This window comes from Entelurus aequoreus, linkage group LG24, assembly GCF_033978785.1.
Source record: "Entelurus aequoreus isolate RoL-2023_Sb linkage group LG24, RoL_Eaeq_v1.1, whole genome shotgun sequence".
Taxonomy (NCBI): domain Eukaryota; kingdom Metazoa; phylum Chordata; class Actinopteri; order Syngnathiformes; family Syngnathidae; genus Entelurus; species Entelurus aequoreus.
Window position 1 is genome coordinate 18,689,627 of NC_084754.1, and position 19,330 is coordinate 18,708,956.

At 37.4% G+C, this 19,330-nt stretch overlaps 1 protein-coding gene across 2 annotated transcripts in view; it reads right to left on the reverse strand.

Moving 5' to 3' along the window:
* Positions 1–5,360: 5,360 nt before the first annotated feature.
* pdhx (pyruvate dehydrogenase complex component X) overlaps positions 5,361–19,330 on the reverse strand; it is a 39,759-nt gene continuing 25,789 nt past the window's right edge. The window contains exons 6-12 of one of the 2 annotated variants that reach the window (XR_009824327.1): positions 16,248–16,413; positions 15,565–15,712; positions 12,011–12,069; positions 11,768–11,926; positions 7,964–8,028; positions 6,149–6,493; positions 5,361–6,059 (exon numbers count right to left, since the gene is read on the reverse strand). Coding sequence is in view for 1 of the 2 variants with exons in the window: in XM_062035642.1 (XP_061891626.1) it covers positions 6,238–6,493; positions 7,964–8,028; positions 11,768–11,926; positions 12,011–12,069; positions 15,565–15,712; positions 16,248–16,413 (853 nt within the window). In the remaining variant the exon portion in view is untranslated. Of the gene's footprint in view, positions 6,494–7,963; positions 8,029–11,767; positions 11,927–12,010; positions 12,070–15,564; positions 15,713–16,247; positions 16,414–19,330 lie in introns of both variants that reach the window. The other variant, XM_062035642.1, reaches the window with a different exon arrangement.

A 19,330-nucleotide genomic window follows, 5' to 3' on the forward strand; every position in this document is an offset into this window, starting at 1 on the left:
CCGCTGCCTTGTTTTAACTGAATACTTAGGCCTACTACGCTACTGTATTTTAATGTTGGTCATTATGGTGGTACTTGGAGAGCCAAGTGTTTTCTGAGGTGGTACTTGGTGAAAAGAGTTTGAGAAGTACGGTTCTGTGCTAATGCATATTTAATATTTAATTGTTGCATGTGATCTACTGAGACATTGTGTACAATTAACAACTGATGCAGACCGCCCTACTTACCATTTACTGCACATCCATGGTATCATGCTGCTACCTGGAGCGTTTTGCTGTGTTTTGAAACATGCAGCAGATATGTACCACTTTTTATGGGCATTTTAGAGGTAATCTTGCAGTGTATCTGCATTGAAACACACTTGTTTTGCGCACTAAAAGGTGCACCCTGCTATCAAGTTTAACAAACGCAAACGTTTAGTAGATCAGGCCCAGTATTTTTAAAAAAAAATACAATTTGACCCTTTGGTGAGCTAAAACATAATAAGGTGACCTGTTGGAGACTTGTGTTTTAATGAATCCAGTACAACAGCATTATCAAACAAGTTGTGCTGCATTGTACTGAGAAGTGTTTCAAATATTTTAGTTACCCTATTAGCCTGGCCAAATTCCTGCCATGAAACTGCAGTTACATCAAAATTCAGCTGTATTAAAAGTTAAAGTACCACTGATAGTCACAAACACACTAGGTGTGGTGAAATTACCCTCTGCCTTTGATCCATCCCCTTGTTCCACCCCCTGGGAGGTGAGAAGAGCAGTGAGCAGCAGCGGTGGCCACGCCCGGGAATCATTTTAGTGATTTAACCCCCAATTTCAAACCTTGATGCTGAGTGCCAAGCAGGGAGGCAATTACCTTTACAGATACAATTTTTGCTTGTATTGTATTTCAGTATCAGGGCCATTCCACCCATTAGATATATACACTACATTTTGTGCCATCTCATGTACTTTGTGCGCTGGTATAACGTTTTTTGGATCCAAAAATCCTTGATTACTCAAAATGTGTATTGTTGTATCAGTATCACAGGCAACTTCATTTGTTTTCTTGCCAAGGTTCCTGAGCTAAAGATGACTCATTTGAGTAACCAGACTGAACAAACAGGAATGTTATTGGGGGTTTTCTGTAGTTGCGTAGAATCAGCACATGACATACTGGCCTTATGTTGATGGCATATTGACACATACCGTAGCCCAAAATAAATGCATCAACAACATCACAGACTGTGTTGATATTTTTTATTTCATGGTTGAAATATCATCGAATATACAGAAAAATAAATGAGTCAACCAATTACTTTTGGCCTTACTGTTGAATGATGCAACTTGCTGTGGACCATGAGACTTTTTTTAATATTTCACATTTTCTGATGGCTGATGTGAAAACCCAGGGACAAGACTTGGGTGCAAATTTTAAATAAATAGTTTTTTTTGTCAGAAAATGTACTTAAAGTATAGTTGAGATAAGGTGCAACACAAATTTGTAAAAAAAAAAAAAAAAAAAATGTTTTCGAATATATTATTTACATGTATAAATATTTTACATGATGAAGTCTAACTTAAATTGGGGACAGGCATCACATTTCCAGTGTTCAAAGTAGTTAAAATAAAGTGTTTTAATTGTATTTATTACATATTTAATTAGATCAATGTGCAGGACATGTTCCCTAATTGTAAAAATTATTACATCGTGCATTTATCTATTTTATTTCCACGGGGCGCAAATAGTACATTTCAATTTTAACGGCGCATCAATTTTGTGCCTGTGATTGTGCTTTTTCTTGGCAGGTATTGGATGGGCAGCAATCCACCAAACGACAGCACCGTTCAGATGTCCCTACCTTCAAATGATATTGGCACAACAGAACTGCAGGTTGAACCACTAAAGTTGCCATAGCAACAGCCCCCACCACACCGCAACATGCTGTGTAACCGAGAGTGTGACCTACACTCCTGACTGAGTCTTTACAACTGCGTGCATGCTTTATTAAAAATTCTCCACAGGTACAAACCTGGTCACTCTGTGGTTGTATTTAGTTGATAATCAGAAAATTAACATGTCCTTTATATGATTGGAAAATGTCAGAATTGCTGTCATTAGTAGGTGTCTTGCTTGGATGCACCAGTACAGCTAAAGAGGCAAGAAAGTGTAAGGGGACACATTTCCCATGTTATCTACTTTTAAAATCATGTATTTGTTGTGAAAATTGGGATAGTGTAAATGTTTCACACAGAATGAGGGTTTACAAACATCTCATTATTCCAAAAATGCAGAACACGAGACAGTTCAGACTTTTTAAAAAAAAAGCAAACTGCTGCCACAGCCTGCAGATTGTTTTAATGTGTTGTCCTTAAAGCATAGCATCGTGTCAATATAAATATCAACACAAACTACTGTATTGTACGAGTTTGCAGCATCATAAAACCACTTTTTATCTATTGTGTAAAATATATGAGTGTTGAGCAGGGTGAACAACCTGAAGCTGAACCAGCTCAAGACCCAGGAAGTGATCTTGGACAGCAGGAGGAGAAAAACTACCATACAGCCCCTGTACATCGACGGGAGATGTGTGGAAAGAGTCTCATCCCTACGCTTCCTGGGAGTTCACCTGGAGGAGGACCTGTCCTGGAGGACCAACACCACGGCTATCGTCAAGAGGGCACAGCAGAGGCTCTACTTCTTGAGAGTACTCAGGAATCTCCACCTGAGACAGGATCTACTGGTGTCCTTCTACCGCTGTTCTGTGGAGAGCATCCTCACATACTGCATCTGCGTATGGTTCTGCAGCTGCACAGCAGCAGAGAGGAAAGCTCTCCAGAGGGTCGTCAACTCGGCCCAAAAAATCATCGGGTGCCCCCTCCCCTCCCTGGAAGAACTGTACAACTCCCGCTGCCTGAAGAAGGCAGCCAACATACTCAAGGACCCATCCCACCCCGGCAACAGCCACTTCGATCGGCTGCCTTCCGGCAGACGTTTCAGAACCATGCGAACCCGCACAAATACTCAAGAACAGTTTCTACCCCCGGGCCATAACTGCACTAAACGCAGCTGGAATGTAACAAATAAAAAATTAAAAAATAAAAACTCCCTCATGTGCAACATGAGGAAGCCACCGGTCAATCACGATCCGGGACTGTGCAATCAGCGATAACACGCCAACTGGACAATAGTTATCATATTTATTTACATATTTAATCCAAAATAAAATGCCTGCACAGCATAGGAGGTAGGAAATGCTGACTCCCACCCCCTCAGCACACTGGGAACCAGCATTACTCCTCTCTAGTCAGTTCACTAGTCACTTTATACTTTTTACTGTCTCGTTTTTTCTACATTGCCTCTTAGAGTGGTCTTAGGCCATATTGCATTTGTGTATATTGTGTTGTTTTTGTATATTGTGTGGTTTCTTCTTCTTTTTTAAATGCAAAGCACCTTAGGGAAGCAACCTACATTTCGTTGGACCTGTACCTGTACATGCACAATGACAATAAAGATAATTCATTCATCATTCATTCATTCATATAAGATTACCAAAATATAAGAAAAAAAGCTGCAAATCACCATTAGTAAAAACTAACATTAACTAGAAATTCACAGCGTCGACCTCCACCAGACCTTGTCCTGAATCCAGATGGTGATTTCTGATATTTTCTGAAAGGTAGATAAAAATATGCCCATAACTTTTTAAGCTAAATTTAGCGAAATGAAAGAAACCTTGTCAGTCATCCACTATCTTTGTCTCTGTGGGTGGAGGCGCAGCCGCAAGTAAACACACAGAAAACATAAGGTAATATGGTAGAAATGATCGAGATCAGGCCAAATCAGTTGTTTCTTATCCCATTCCCTACATTTCCTGAAACTTATATAAACATCCATCAATAATTATTTTAGTTATTTTGATAACTTACAGTCAAACAAACCAACAGCAATGATTAAACAACATCCAATATAATTTTATAAATAAAACAGTCTATACTAGTTCTTCTCAAATAGTGTGTTTGTGTGTGTGTGTGTACTTCAAAATGTGCTAATTGTAGCCATCAATCCTGACTTCCTCATTTTGATTATAAAAAACAGCACAAATTGTTACTTTTTTTTTTAAAATGTTGCCGATCAATTTGAATGTGTTATCTATTTAATTTTATTTTTCAGTATAATATGGTTGAAGTCGGTGAATTTTTTTTAATAGTTTTAATATGGATACACATTTTTTATTTCAAGACAAATTGATGCACTTTAAGTTTTTTCTGTTGCAGACAAAAAAAACAAACAATGTTAGTAAAGTTATTCTTTGCTGTAAGTAAATTTCTTTTTTTTTTCTTAAACGTAAAGGATACAGTGTTATGCTGAGGTGTACTTATAAAAATTTCATAGACAAATTATACTATTTATAGTCGTAGCAGAGAGTGGGGGGAGGGGATCACAAAAAGGTTTTCTTCCTAGGGGGGCATAACTGAAAATATTTGAGAAACACTGGTCTGCGCACATACAGTACATACAAGGAGCAAAATTATCAATGCATCTCTCACCGTGGAACCTCCAACGTTTGTAGGTAGTTTTCTTTGGATATTTTCGGGTGAGTCTGCAGCCATGTTAAAGTGTTTGCGTGGTAAAATATAACTAGTGTAAGTACTGTACATTACGCCAACAGCTAATGGGAAGCAGTTACAAGGACGGGAGGTTTGTGTTAATAAACACTGAGTAACTACAAAAAACAGTCAATATAGAAAATAAAATCAGTTGACTTAAACTTTATCTCCTGTGTCCATCCTAAATATGTTTGTCCCTCAGGTTGTAACATAGTTATTCACCATATTCTCCAAACCGAGTAGGAGTATATTCCGCTATTAACTAACCATAAGAAACAAATCTTTCAGCTCTGGTCACAATAACAACGTAAAATGTCCATGCATTACTTGAAGACTTCTTGCGTCAAGAGGGTACATGGGTGGAGATCGAACAGTGATTTTATATCATCCATTATGTAGTCTTGTGGAACTGGCAACCAGAACAAGCACCAGTCTGAGATCAGAGCATTGTCCATTTTTGGAGTGTCTTAACAAATGCATTGGCTCCACCTACTAACGCGGAACTGTACATAAACAGCTGCTTGGTACACACTTGGGGCAAATAAGAACATCTGTTAGCATCAGATGACCAGTACGTTTGCTAGAGGAAATTATCCTAATTGACTTAAGATTTTTTTTTTTTTATTACTCAATCTATTTATATTTTAATTAAAACACACACAAACACATTTGTGGTTTTCCTCTGCTACACTGGGTTGCTGGACGGAATGATTGAATGAGTTTCAAAGTACAGTTCAATAATAATTCGTCATCAATTAATACTAGCATTTTTTATTTTGCACGTTCAAACAGATACAATCATTTTGAAGTTGTTTGTACATAAGGGACACCAACAGGCAACCTGACATTTATTTTTTAGTTTTCTAACATTATGTTAATGTATTGAATGCTGAATGTAATAAGAATTGACTCCCGTGTCTGCAATAAATATCACAACCAATGCACTTTTCAATATGGTTAAAGTGCTATACTAATATTGATTTTCACACTGTACAAACACAACATAATTACATATTTGCATACCAAAACTAGTAGTGGGATGAAAGAAGGGTTAATGTAAGATGCACCCCGCTATGTAAATTACAAGTTGAGAGTAAGCCTTAACCAGAAAATAAATGAGCGAGACTATTTCATTCCAAAGTCTGCTAAGCTGCACTCAAAACAATTCAATCCTCATTCTGAATTATATTTATTGGCAAAGTTTATAATTTTGCAACAAAACAAAAATAAATTAAAATATCCGAACATCTGTGTGGAATTGTCATCTTCTCCCGGTGTGTGCATGGTTTTTCGCTGGGTACTCTGGCTTCCTCCAGCATTGCAAAAACATGCATACTATCTTAATTGGAGAAACTTAACTGTCCACAGGTGTGAATACCTGTCTCTCCACATGTGCCCTGTTAGCTGGCGACCAGTCCGGGATGTACCCCACTTGCCCGAAGTCAGCTTGGATGGGCTCTCGCTCAGCTGTGACCTTAATGATGACACGCGGTTCAGAAAATAGATGGATGTTATTTACAATAGGGGTTGGATAATTTTGAGTACAACTGGATTTCCACACACCAAGCTATGAACCAAACATGACAGGAAATGTTTTTTTCAAAACTCTCTCACGCATGGCTGCTTTATTTCCAATCTGCGGTCATCATATTTCAGGCTAAAGCCATGCGCTGAGGTTCCTCTAGGTTATCACGAAACCTGTCAAGAAATCGTGAGGCCAGTTCGTCATCGACAAGCCGCCCGTCGCTAGACAAGGTAACAGTCATCAGCTGTTGGATACGCAGGGTCTGATTATCCTCACAGAGGCGTAATTCTTCCCTGGAAGTCCCGACCGCGAGGATGCACGCCTGTGGTGGGTTGATCACAGCGCTGAAGCCACTGATGCCAAACATCCCAAGATTGGATATACTAAGGGAGAAAAAGTTGGAAAAGTTGGATGTGAATAAATATCACCAGAAGAACAAGACAACAATATATAGACATGGCATAATAGTAGGAACAAAATGAATCTGGTAAAGTAGACATGTATAGATGTGGAGTTCCATCATGTACACAGGATATCCTTTCACTGTTTATGATACACGCAGCAGCTCACCAGTCAATATAGCAGCATAATCTAGTCAGCTCTCTCTGGTCACGGCACCGCTGAAAATAGTTAATCTGCTTTAGCACTTATAATAACAATATCGCTAATAGATTGTTAATATTCAAATCACGAGATGTAAATGGAGCATTGATGGCAATTTTTGGATGTTTTTTTAAAAGGCTTTATGGGCACAATAGTGTACTCCCATTAGCTAAATTGTTAGCCACCTCGTACTTGCCGTATTCAACGACTTAGAATGCATTAAAACAATTAAAACATATGTGTGCTTGTCTTACACAGGGATTGTGAATGATAGGCACAATATTAAAAAGTGCAGTTCACCTTTAAGCTGTTTGAATCTTGGAATTTGTAGTCGTTCAAAATAACTCAAAAAAATACTTTGTGTTGATCAACAATTAGCCTTCTTAGCTTTTCATAGTTATTTGGACTTTTCCATTATAGTCCTGGTCGATCAATGAGTGTTGTCAAATAAACATATTTTAAAGTGCTAAAGAGACACATTTAGCTACATTCAGTCATGATCACATCTTGGCTTTGTCAAGATAAAAGCCATTCTGGAACCTTCAGCATTACTTACTACTAGATTTTAGTGACTATTAGTCTATATAGAGCCTGTATGCAGAATTCTGACTCGGTGCAATTCAAGGTTACACCAAAAACAAATTCAAAATTGTATACCCAATGCTTTTTAAAATCCTTGAAGATGTACACGGTATAATCCTTCCACCCTTGAAAAAAATGGTTCAAATAAATCAGGACCAAAATTCAAGCCAAAGCCTGTATGTCATCTTCTGACTAGAATTGTATATCTATTTATCTTTATCTCCGTCTCTACATTTTGAAAAACATATTATATTGATATTTATGGTTTTCCGCCTTGCAGACATATACACATGCACATAACATATGCAATGCATGCATGAAAAAAAAACCATCTACCGGTAAGTATGAACAACATACAGTCTTCACCAGTAAACAATATTGTGAAAATATACAGTACATAATAATCAGGGATGCTTGCACGGGTGCAAAGAGTGCTGAATTCATTGCTCCTGGGTGACACAGAACCCCCATTTATGTCCAAACAACAACATTAATTCTAATGACTCGAACATTTTCAGCAATTGATAGCAACTGAGCTGATGGCCTATGTAGACCAAGAACTCACTCACACACAATCAAGAATGCATTACATGATGACTAAATAATGCATGATGGTAGACTGACATTTATTGTGATTATGTCACACATTTTCTTTTTCTTTGTGTTACCTGAATGAGCCACCCTGGTACTCCTCAGGTAGAAGTTTTCCATCTCGAGCCTTTCGGGCCAATGCCTGTCACAGATTTGAAATCATTAAAACCTCATCCTAAAATATTTTGATCAAAGTGGTATATGTATAAAATGTAAAACACAAAACAAATAACTAAGAACCTAAATTTAATTTAAAAGCTCAAACACAGAAAGGCTATATGTTGCTTCTGTTATATGACCACACCACAACAATGATTATTAAAAAAGTCATGGGAAAAATATAACTGATTTGTTCAAGCTAGTCATACAAAACAAATAACAATACATATAAACACTGAAAGTGGAACACGGTGTCCAATAGCAGCATTTGAGACAAATAGAAACCATCAGTTTTCCTTGCTAAAATGACGAAAGAACTGACAAGACCCAGAAGGGAAGATGAGGCATCTGGCAAACAAAACAACCCACTATTGTAGCCAGGTTTTTGTGGCACAGCGTGACTGTTTGTAGTGACCTTGGAGAAAACAAAATGAATACAAGTTTGGCTATGGGATTGTTTCTAGTGAAACAATGTGTACAAGCTATTTTGTTTTGCTAAGAATATTTTATGATGTTGCTTTTCAAATGCATGTGTTTTTTTTTACCTAAAACTGCACAAGGGATGAACCGGTTAGTATAATGATAAACAACGGTAGAAGTCCCAAAAGTTAGTGATTCGTTTTAAAATTTTAATTATCGTAAAACTGTAGTTGTTATCGTACTTTGAAAAACTCGCTGAGGTACTGCTCATTTCCAAGAGAAGCAGCTAGCACACTAATCACGACCTAGCTTAAATGTTAACATTAATACAAGACACATTGCTGTGTGAGCAACTAGGCTATTCAACTGAGCACATTTAACCTACAGTCTGTGATCTCTTTTAAGACAGACCGCTAGATGTGACAATCCATACACAGAGGTGTTAACAACAAGAAGTTAACCCATGTGACGTCAGGAAGTGAAGCAAGCAACTGCCGTTTTGCCTTTACAGTATAATAAAAAAACACTCCAAAACCTTTACAAATCAAAACAAAAGAGGATCAACATATTTGAAGACTCAAATAACAAAAATATGGCTCTTAAGAAGCCAGAACAGTATTTAATGTTTCTTTTGCCAAGGAAAGTATATGTTGTGTCTGTTGTTTACTCAATGAAACGTATTTAGTGTTTAGTGTATTCAGCGTGTGTTTAAGTACTTTTTGAGCCCATTCAACCATACCGTGATAACATTGATAACCAAGATAATTTAACCATGATGCAAACATTTCATACCGTTACATCCCTAAACTGAAAATATTACAGGGACCCCCTGATATCTAGAAATAAATTATACATATGTTTTTATACAGAATGTAATACAAAAACAAGAAATGTGTTCACAGATGACCATATTGAATCCTCCAGTTGTTGCAGTCCAAATATATATACTATTTTAAAAACATCCATCCATCTATTTTCTACCACTTGTGCCTTTGGCATTTCTACCATAATAGTGGTTCTTCAAGGCAAGGCAAAGCAAGGCAACTTTATTTGTATAGCGCTTTTCATACACAAGGCAGACTTAAAGTGCTTCACAGACAACAAAGTGAAATGAAAGAAAATAAAAGCAAAATTAAAATGCAGACAATAAAAATAAAAACAGTGCGGACGTTAAAAGTTAAAAGATTAAAAGATTTAGCTGAAAGCTAAGGTGAACATAAAAGTCTTCAGTCTAGTTTTAAAAGTAGTCAGAGTTGGGGAAAGTCTGATATCTTCAGGAAGTTTATTCCAGCTATTTGTTGCATAGTGACTGAATGATGCTCTCCTTTGATTTGAGTTTACTCTGGGAACCGCTAACAGATTGGTCTCAGAAGATCTTAGTGATCTAGAGGGCTTATATAGTGGGAGCATATCAGTGATATACTTGGGCCCTAGACCATGTAGTGATTTATATGTGAGCAGGAGGATTTTGAAATCAGTTCTCTGATGTACAGGGAGCCAATGTAAGGATTTAAGAATTGGTGTAATGTGCTCACATTTTTTGGTCTTTGTTAGAACTCTAGCAGCAGCGTTCTGAACAAGCTGTAGCTGCCTGACAGTTTTTTTGGGAAGACCTGAAAGGAGACCATTACAATAGTCTAGCCTACTGGTAATAAAGGCATGTACAAGTTTTTCAAAGTCTTGAGCTGACATGAGCCCTCTAAGTCTTTTTACATTTTTGAGGTGATAGTAGGCCGATTTTGTTACTGATTTGATGTGACTGTCGAAATGTAAATCAGAATCTAAAATTCAAAACTGATTTGTTTTCTTCTTATGCCCTGACTGGCCACAACTATATATATATACCAATATGTTTATTATTGCGATTCTAGTTTGCAGTGGTATAGAGTCTTACTAAATCATACTCTGGGCTGTTTCTAATAATTTTCACTAGTATGTATTTAAATGAGGTAACCGAAATATGTAAGCATATAAACAACTAAAATAAACAGTATGATGCGCTGCAGTTAGTTAAAAAAATATCTTTAAGGGAGAGACCCGCCGGGTGGTGGGTCTCTCCCTTAGAGACAGGGTGAGAAGCTCTGTCATCCGGAAGGAACTCAGCGTAAAGCCGCTGCTCCTCCACATTGAGAGGAACCAGATGAGGTGGTTCGGGCATCTGCTCAGGATGCCACCCGAACGCCTCCCTAGGGAGGTGTTTAGGGCACGTCCGACCGGCAGGAGGCCACGGGGAAGACCCAGGACACGTTGGGAAGACTATGTCTCCCGGCTGGCCTGGGAACACCTCGGATCCCCCGGGAGTAGCTGGACGAAGTGGCTGGGGAGAGGGAAGTCTGGGCTTCTCTGCTTAGGCTGCTGCCCCCGTGACCCGACCTCGGATAAGCGGAAGAAAATGGATGGATGTATGGATGGAATACTGTTAAATTCAAGTAAAGAATAAGAAACATTGCTCCAAAACACACTCTTCTAGTCTCCCTTTGCCAATCACTAATATAAGACTATGTTTTATAGAGCTATCAAAGATGGGAAAAGCATAACAACAAACAGATCTCTTGGTCGCATACAATGAGTATAACGGCAGAGGTTTGTTACAGGTCCCTTGGTGTAATATGTATGTTCGAGTTGTGCTTGTACTTTAAAGTTTTTTTGTTGAATTTACCTTGTGTGTGCACATGCAAGCCAGCATGCAGATATTAAACAGATTGGACTATAATCAATACACAAATAAAACAACATTCTATTAATACTCTACATCCCCTACTTAGTTAACACCACTTTGTTTGTCATTATGACTTGCGAAGCAAATTATTGTGAGACTTCTGCGTTCTTAAACTGCTCCAAGAACCAAACACGTATTGCGCCTAATTTGCATGCTATCGAATATGGTCCGCTATCATGATTCTGCCATAGATCATTCTTCAAATGCTCGTGAATATTTTATCTGACCTTAAGTTGTTTATATTTTTTATTATTTAATAAGTATTGCATATTTACACATGGAACTAGGACAAAGAAGCGATCGCTACTAATTTGCTGTCCATCTGAAGCCAACACTGGGACAGCCCCAAAAATAATAATAGCGAACTGATTATCTACAAATCTGAATGGACAATCGGAAATGCAATTTTTACCTGCACATGGTCAGATGTCATACTGGAAAGAAAACCCAGAGGCAGTCAAGATGAATACAACTGCACAATAGGCCAGATGTACGCAATTTTAGATTTGAAGAGCCACTAAAACGACCTGTTGGTGTTTGCACAATAAATGAATGCGTTAATCCTCACTCTTACGATGTCTACCTTTGCATTCGCTGAGATCTCCTGAACTCCTTTGATTGCAGCATCTCGGATGATGGGGGTAATAAGTCCTTTGTCGGTTGCCACAGCAATTGAAATGTGAATAGAATCAAGTGCTTGGGGTCCATCCCCTGACCAGTTCACGTTCACTTCTGGTAGCTCCTAGTTTTTACACACAAAAAATATATACCGGTACATATATTAACACAGTGTCACAACAATTAGAGTATTTTAAACAATACTTACTTTAAGAGTAACAGCAGCTGCCTTGATAATGAAATCATTAACAGAAACTTTGACATTTTCTGAGAAGACAAAGAAACAACAAACTGTGAGTCATTTTGGTGCGTCACAAAGATAGCCAGACAGCTGGTAATGGGCTGTCTAAGCTGCATAAGTTCAACTCAGTCTTTTGTCAAAAAGAAAACTAAAACACAAACATGACGTAAACTCTCAATAATCTCCTCGATACATGTGAATATATGATACCACCAGGCCAGAATTTGGTCTGCATCTACTGTCTCTTTATTCTGGTGTCCATTAGTGTAAGAGCAGACTGTTTTGAGTGCTGCTATTGTGAGCAGCATGATGACTGGACTAAGCGTGAAATTGTGAGATCCTGAACAAAGAGTGTCTGTAAAAACAACCGGAGAGCGAATCCCTCAGTACATACAAACCTTAGTAATCGGTCTGAAAGGGCCATCCAATTTCTTCATTGACAGGAAGGGGAGAAATAGAGATAACTTACTTGTTTGGCAAAACGTAAATATTTATTTTTTTAATTTGTCAGTACATCTCAATGCTCAATTTCTAAAACAGCACAATGGCAGTATATGTTCTAGCTTTGTTGGAAATACAACTGTGACAAATCTTTACTGGTTCGAAGTTATCACATGTTTATGAATAATGTGAATAATGGGCTTCATTTGTTCACCAGCTGTTTTAAAATGTCTTCAAGCACGTCTCCAGGATTTGTATGAAAGTTCTGGCAGGGACCAATATTTTCTAATTTAGGCATTACTTAGTGAAACCAAAATGATCAAGTTGATATTGTTTCACTAGTGTGAGGGTTGTGTAAAATTTGTAATTACTGTATGTAATGTTAACTATTATTGAAACAAAAGACAAATCCTGTCCTATTGTCCCCCAAGTATTTTGATGATGTGGATCACAATAGATGCAGTCAGTCCCCAGTTTATGACGTTCCGTGGTTATAAATGTGTCACCATATATGAATTAAAAAATTAATTTAGATCCATAAACATGAGTTTTCTTATGTACTAGTTACAGCGCGAGCAACGGAAGAAAACAGTGTGTTCATCGCGTGAGGGCAGAGGAACACGCTGTTTTCTTCCGCCACCACTGCTACAGCACTCTGAGGAAGGATAATGTTGTTTTATTAATTAACTTTTGTTTCTGAATTATGTATCCTAAGCTTAAGGATTGTTCTTCTGGTGGCAGTATCATAAATTAAAAGTGTTGGGTTTATTCCCTGCATTTGTGTTCACTGTCTGCTGCTGTGCATTTACTTTATGACTTTAAAGGATTTACTATTTGATTTGTACCTACTTGTTTTGGAGTATTCCTAAACTGTGTTTGGGACATCGGTGAGACAGAATACATTTCTCTAAGTCCTGAAGAAAAACTTCTCTGTTGTTATTTTAGGAAAGGTTCCACGTATTAAGAATATAAATACTTTACAACACTGCCACACTTTTTTTGCTGTCAGTAATTTATGTTTGAATTGATCTCTAGTCTCATGGTGATTTTTTAATACTAATATTTTTGGTTATCTTGAGAGCATCATTCGCCACGCAACAGTGTGTAAACTATTTCCATGCTCCAAAACTGATTTTAAAAATTATCTTTCATCCAGAGATTCGCCAGAACCATCAGCATATCCGGCATTTATTCGCCTGTGCCTTTCTAACAGATCCTGTGTGTAATCGGTGTGCATTTACACAGCAACATGCCTTTGCAGAGTTAATTAGATTCATGATAATGTCAACACCATCATCTGGAGTGACATATTAGATACTAACAGAGACAATTGCAACACAATATAGCGGAAGAAGTGAGTCTCGAGTGATAAACTTCATTGCATTTTAGGAAAGACTGTACAAAATGAATGTCTAAATACCGGTAGCTGGTAACACAAGTCTGGACCAAGATAACTGTTTTACCTAGACTAGCATGGTGGTGTACAGAGTTGGTTTGAGGCTGCATGAGTAATGCCCGGCACTTGGGAACTACGGTTCATTGAGGGTAACATGGATTTGAATATTTATTGTGACCTTCTGGAACTAAACATGATCAACTCTTTTCGGAAACTGGACCACGTGGTAGTTTTCCAAGCTGACGGTGAATGTAGCAGCCCAGAATGTCTCCTTGGACATGTTCACCGTGAGGTGTACGGACTTGTGTTGCCAACTGTTTAGACACTGTGGGTAAAGGTCTTTCTAGAGGACAGCAAATCAATGCTACTATCTAAGTTGTACACAGACTACTCCAAGTTATATGCAACTTTCATTTAGGTACTCCTGTCCCTAAGAATACATCATAACATTGTGAAGGTAAACTTCGCATGGCTGTATCCCAAAGTTTTGTTCAACAAATGCAAACCTTCAAAAATAATTAATAGCAGTTGTTCAACTTTGATTTTTAAGGAAGTATTTATTAAAAGGGTGACAGTAAGTTGTGTTTATTGTGTGCACTGCAAAATGTAGCACAATTAGATCAATAACTTCTTGTGTACTTTGACACATAGGCCCGGTTTCCCATACATGGATTAAGCCCAAATTCGAGACTAATTCAAATCTTATACCAGGATTTATTGAAATGGCTTTCTCTAATTAAAATACACTCAGACTTGTCCTAGTTTTGAGTTAAATAATCTAAATTCATGAAAGTAGACTAGAGCAAAAGTCAGGTCTAACTCAAGACTTAAATTATTATTGTACCGATGCAGGTGTAACTTCAGAGTAAAGGTTGTATGCATCACGGTACATGTTGAATAAGGTCCAAAATTGTGCTTTACATAAATAAGGCGTTCCTCAAGGCATCCCTTTAAGTCCTCGAATTTTAGGCACTTACAATTATTTTTCATAATGTGATTTATTTAACTATTGTGTTGCTGTAACTTATTCACTAAATTGGATGCAGTCAGTAATCATTTGTTCAACTTATTTAGTTATACTAGTAGTGACCCTCAAAGTTCTCTTTAATCATTTGGGCAATAGCTATGGTGGTATTTTTGCAGCAGATTCTTAAAACCACTAGAGGGCTGTCATAGAGATAATCTTGGACTAACTTTTCGCAGAAGGTTTTTAAAAATAGCAAAGCGCTTCAGTACCTCTTCACAAAAAACGGACCAAACCGTCAAAGACGTTGGTTCTACAGAATATAAACAATAGGACTACCGGTAATAGTGAAGGAAGAAGTTTGGCCTCCATGCAGTCCTTAGTTTTCTGGAAATTTGGGCCCCAAACAATTTTTTTTAATATCCCTGATCTAAATTGATCTCCATGAAAAAAGACACGCTAATCGGCATTAATCTTTACCATTGGTAAGACAGGTTTGTTTGTAATGCTTGGGATGAGTGTACTAAGTAAGATGACTGAGCAGATATGTACCAATGTTTCTATCCATGTTACATACTGCACTCGTCAAATGAGCAGTCATGTGAAAAATATTAAATTCTCATCTTCAAATAAAATGTTGATAATTCAGTAAAATTGAAACATAGTGAGCATGAACAAGTGTTGTTCCTGCTTAAGTGTACACACAAACGTCTTGTTTACCTTTGGCTAAGTCTTTACGTAGCGCCATGACAGCTGCCATATTACAGTCAACAGAGGCATAAGCATGGGGGATGGTGGTTTTCGACTGAGTTAGTCGTTGAGCAATCACACGGCGGACATTTGAGGCTGGGAGCTCTGTGAAAGTGCCCTGAGGAATTAGAATAAAAGAGTGAAGAGAGTGTTTTCTATAAGTCAACTGGTAAATCAGCAGACAGGAACATGAATGATGTGCAATGTAATTCAAATCAATCATAAACTTGGACCAGGTTGACAAAAAATTGACAAGCTTGTTACAGTTAATTGGTTGTAGGTAAGAATTATCTACCGGGAACATTGATTTACTCAAAACCACTAGATAATAAATGGTCATTTTTTACAGAAAGACAATTATTATGATGTGAAACAAAATAACACAAAATTGTTATAAATAACATTTAAATCAGGAAACAAAGTTAAAATCTGATGGCAAATTGATTTCCAGATTACAAATACTGGACCACAAAATGATTAAACCAGAACTAATCAATTAACTGAATGACTTTTGACAATGTATAATTAAAATGTCGTGCATACATGTTTTATTCATTAGCGAGAGCCAGAAAGTGAATGAGAGCGACAGTGACCTTTGTCCTTTAAGTGGTAGATGTGTGTATATATTCTGTGTTAGACAATATAAAACAAACCGGTGCGCCAGGTTTCCCTGGTACAGATAGAGGTGGTATGTTGGGTCTGCTGCTTGGTGGTGGAGGAACAGCTGCTGGCGTCTGAGCAGGACTCGGGACAGGTGGAGCAGTCAGGATGGGCATTTTTCTTGGCTCAGGAGACATCTTCATAAGATTTAATGCATCCCTGTTGTAACAAAATAGAAAAAGATTGGAAACTCCGGTTATGTACAAATAAAGTAATTATTACCATTGTTGGCTTTTATGAGCTGCAAAGCACACTGCTATCTATGCGGCGCTAAAAAGCGTTTTTCTGCGTTGGTGCTTATTGTAACAATATCACTCATATTTGGTTAATTTTCAGTTTCCGACATGTAAATGGAGTATTGCTGGCAGTTTCTGGATGTTTTTAGAGGGTATAATGGGCGCAATAGAGGACCCTAGATCTGTTGACACAAGTGTTAGCTATTTATTTACGATAAATAAATAAAGCCAAGCATCTGTGTTCTTGTCTTACATAAGGATTGTAAATGATAAACAGCAAAAGCTTTCCAAGTTTTGCGTATTTCCAGTATGACTCATCTGATCATATGGTCGGAGAGCGAAGCGTTACTACAGTGACATGGAATCTACAGAAATTGCTATATGATATTTGAAGTGCAATATTAAAAATGGCAGACTGAATTTGTGGCATTTTGTGATGTTTAGACAGTATTTGTACATACATTGCGTATTGTAAATACAATTGGCAAAGGTTTAATGGATACAATTGAACACAATCATATAAAGTCAACTTGTTTTTCCCACTCTACTGGTACTAGTCAGCAATTGTCTTACAAGAATATTCACTCCATACTAGGTGGTGGTAACCATTGTAAACTATTATAGGAGCTACAGCTGCTCCTGGGGTAGACTGACTGTGCCAACCGTGCAAAAAAAGTCTGGACACTCCACTGAGGAGATGTGGTCTGTTCCTTTTCTTCCGTGAATATTTGACTCAGTGAAAGTTAGCCATCTCTGATGACTGTAACCATGCAAGACTGCTGTGAGAATGTGTAACACTACAACTATTAGTACTTATTTATTAGGATTAAGTACAATCAATTTCTTGTCAGATTGCAGATTTGACTCATTTCAAACTGCTGCACAAATAAGTGAGAGATAAGTGACAAAAAAATATTGTTAAGTCAAGCATTGGTGATTTTTTAAATAAAAGAAAAGTAAACAAAAGTATGGCCATGTTTGTATCTAGTGCACCTGTGTGTAAAATTTCAGATTCAATCCTGTGCACTAGGGTCAATGTACAAACATGCATCCAATCTTCTGTCTTGACTAGCTTCCTCTGACCTAACCATGCTGTCAGTCCTTGGCTTTTTTTCCCCTCCTTTGGTCCTGCATCCTTACATTTCCTGCAGCACACAATCTCCTTGCTTCCGTACTGATAGACATTTTTGTTTGTAAAGGTATTGTGGAAACATGGAAGTCCCCTTTAGAAGAATAGGTATAACAATATTTTAGCTTTAAAAAATAGCAAAACACTGACACACATTTGTACAGACAGTTGAAGAAAAGAGGGTGTATGAAAAACTCTCTGATGGTAAGTAGAATATTAAAAGGGAAAAAAAGGAACATGACAGCACTTCTAGAAAACTGCAAACATTTAAGGTTGCCTGTAATATTTTTGCAACCTCTATGTAAGGAAAGTTTCCCTGGCTCTAAAGCTTCATAAACATTGTTTCTTTCAGTCCATCAACTCATCTCTTGAGATTAAGAAAGCTTGCCACATTTTTTAACCCCAATTTTCTGGCCACCTTCTGTTCAAACTGCAATAGCTTACAATAAGTAGAGGAATGGAGCTCAGCAATAACATCCTTCCTTTAAGGCAGTCCTTCACAAATAGTGGGGCTGGCCACCCTGGGGGGGCACGTTTGGAAGCCAGGCGGGCCCATGTGACCTCGGGGAACATGCTTTTTTTGCCGTACCAGAATATGATGAAGCATATTTCTTCACTGTAACCACGGTGGGAGACAAGGAAAGACCAGTGTGTTGTTTCCTTTAATGTTAATAAGCTTACGATATTATGCAGGGATATAGTTATAACAATTTTATTTAAAAATAATTGTACTACTTATAGTCACAGTGAAGAAAGGGGGTGCAAAATATTTTTCTTCTTCCTGGGGGGCACAACAGAAAATATTTGAGAAGCACTGCTAATTCGGTTAATTACCGTATTTTTCGGACTATAAGTCGCAGTTTTTTTCAGAGTTTGGCCGGGGGTGCGACTTATACTCAGGAGCGACGTATGTGTGAAATTATTAACACATTACCGTAAAATATCAAATAATATTATTTATCTCATTCACGTAAGAGACTAGACGTATAATATTTCATCGGATTTAGTGATCAGGAGTGACAGATTGTTTGGTAAACGTATAGCATGTTCTATATGTTATAGTTATTTGAATGACTCTTACCATAATAAGTTACGTTACCATACCAGGCACGTTCTCAGTTGGTTATTTATGCGTCATATAACGTACTCTTATTCAGCCTGTTGTTCACTATTCTTTATTTATTTTAAATTGCCTTTCAAATGTCTATTCTTGGTGTTGGATTTTATCAAATACATTTCCCAAAAAAATGTGACTTATACTCCAGTGCGACTTATATATGTTTTTTCCCTTCTTTATTATGCATTTTCGGCCGGTGCGACTTATACTCCGGAGCGATTTATACTCCGAAAAATACGGTAATTTGTGCAATTTACATTTGCAACAATTGACTGTGATAGTTTGAAAACATGTAAGTATCTTTGTTTTGTAAAAGAAACAAGTTTACAATATACATTTGGTGCTTAAAAGTTTTCTGTGCTTATCCATCGGTGGCCCAAATCAAATAATTGCAGAACATGCGAAAAAAAACCTGAACATGTCCATAATGAAGTTAAACAATAGCATGCCAGTACAGTAAAAAAAACTACTAAATTACTCAAGTGGGTTATATCTTTCTTAACATATATATGTCCATATAATGGACATGTATTACAATTATTGACAACTATGTTCCTATTATATTTGTATCTTCAATCTTTCATTGTGGTGAAG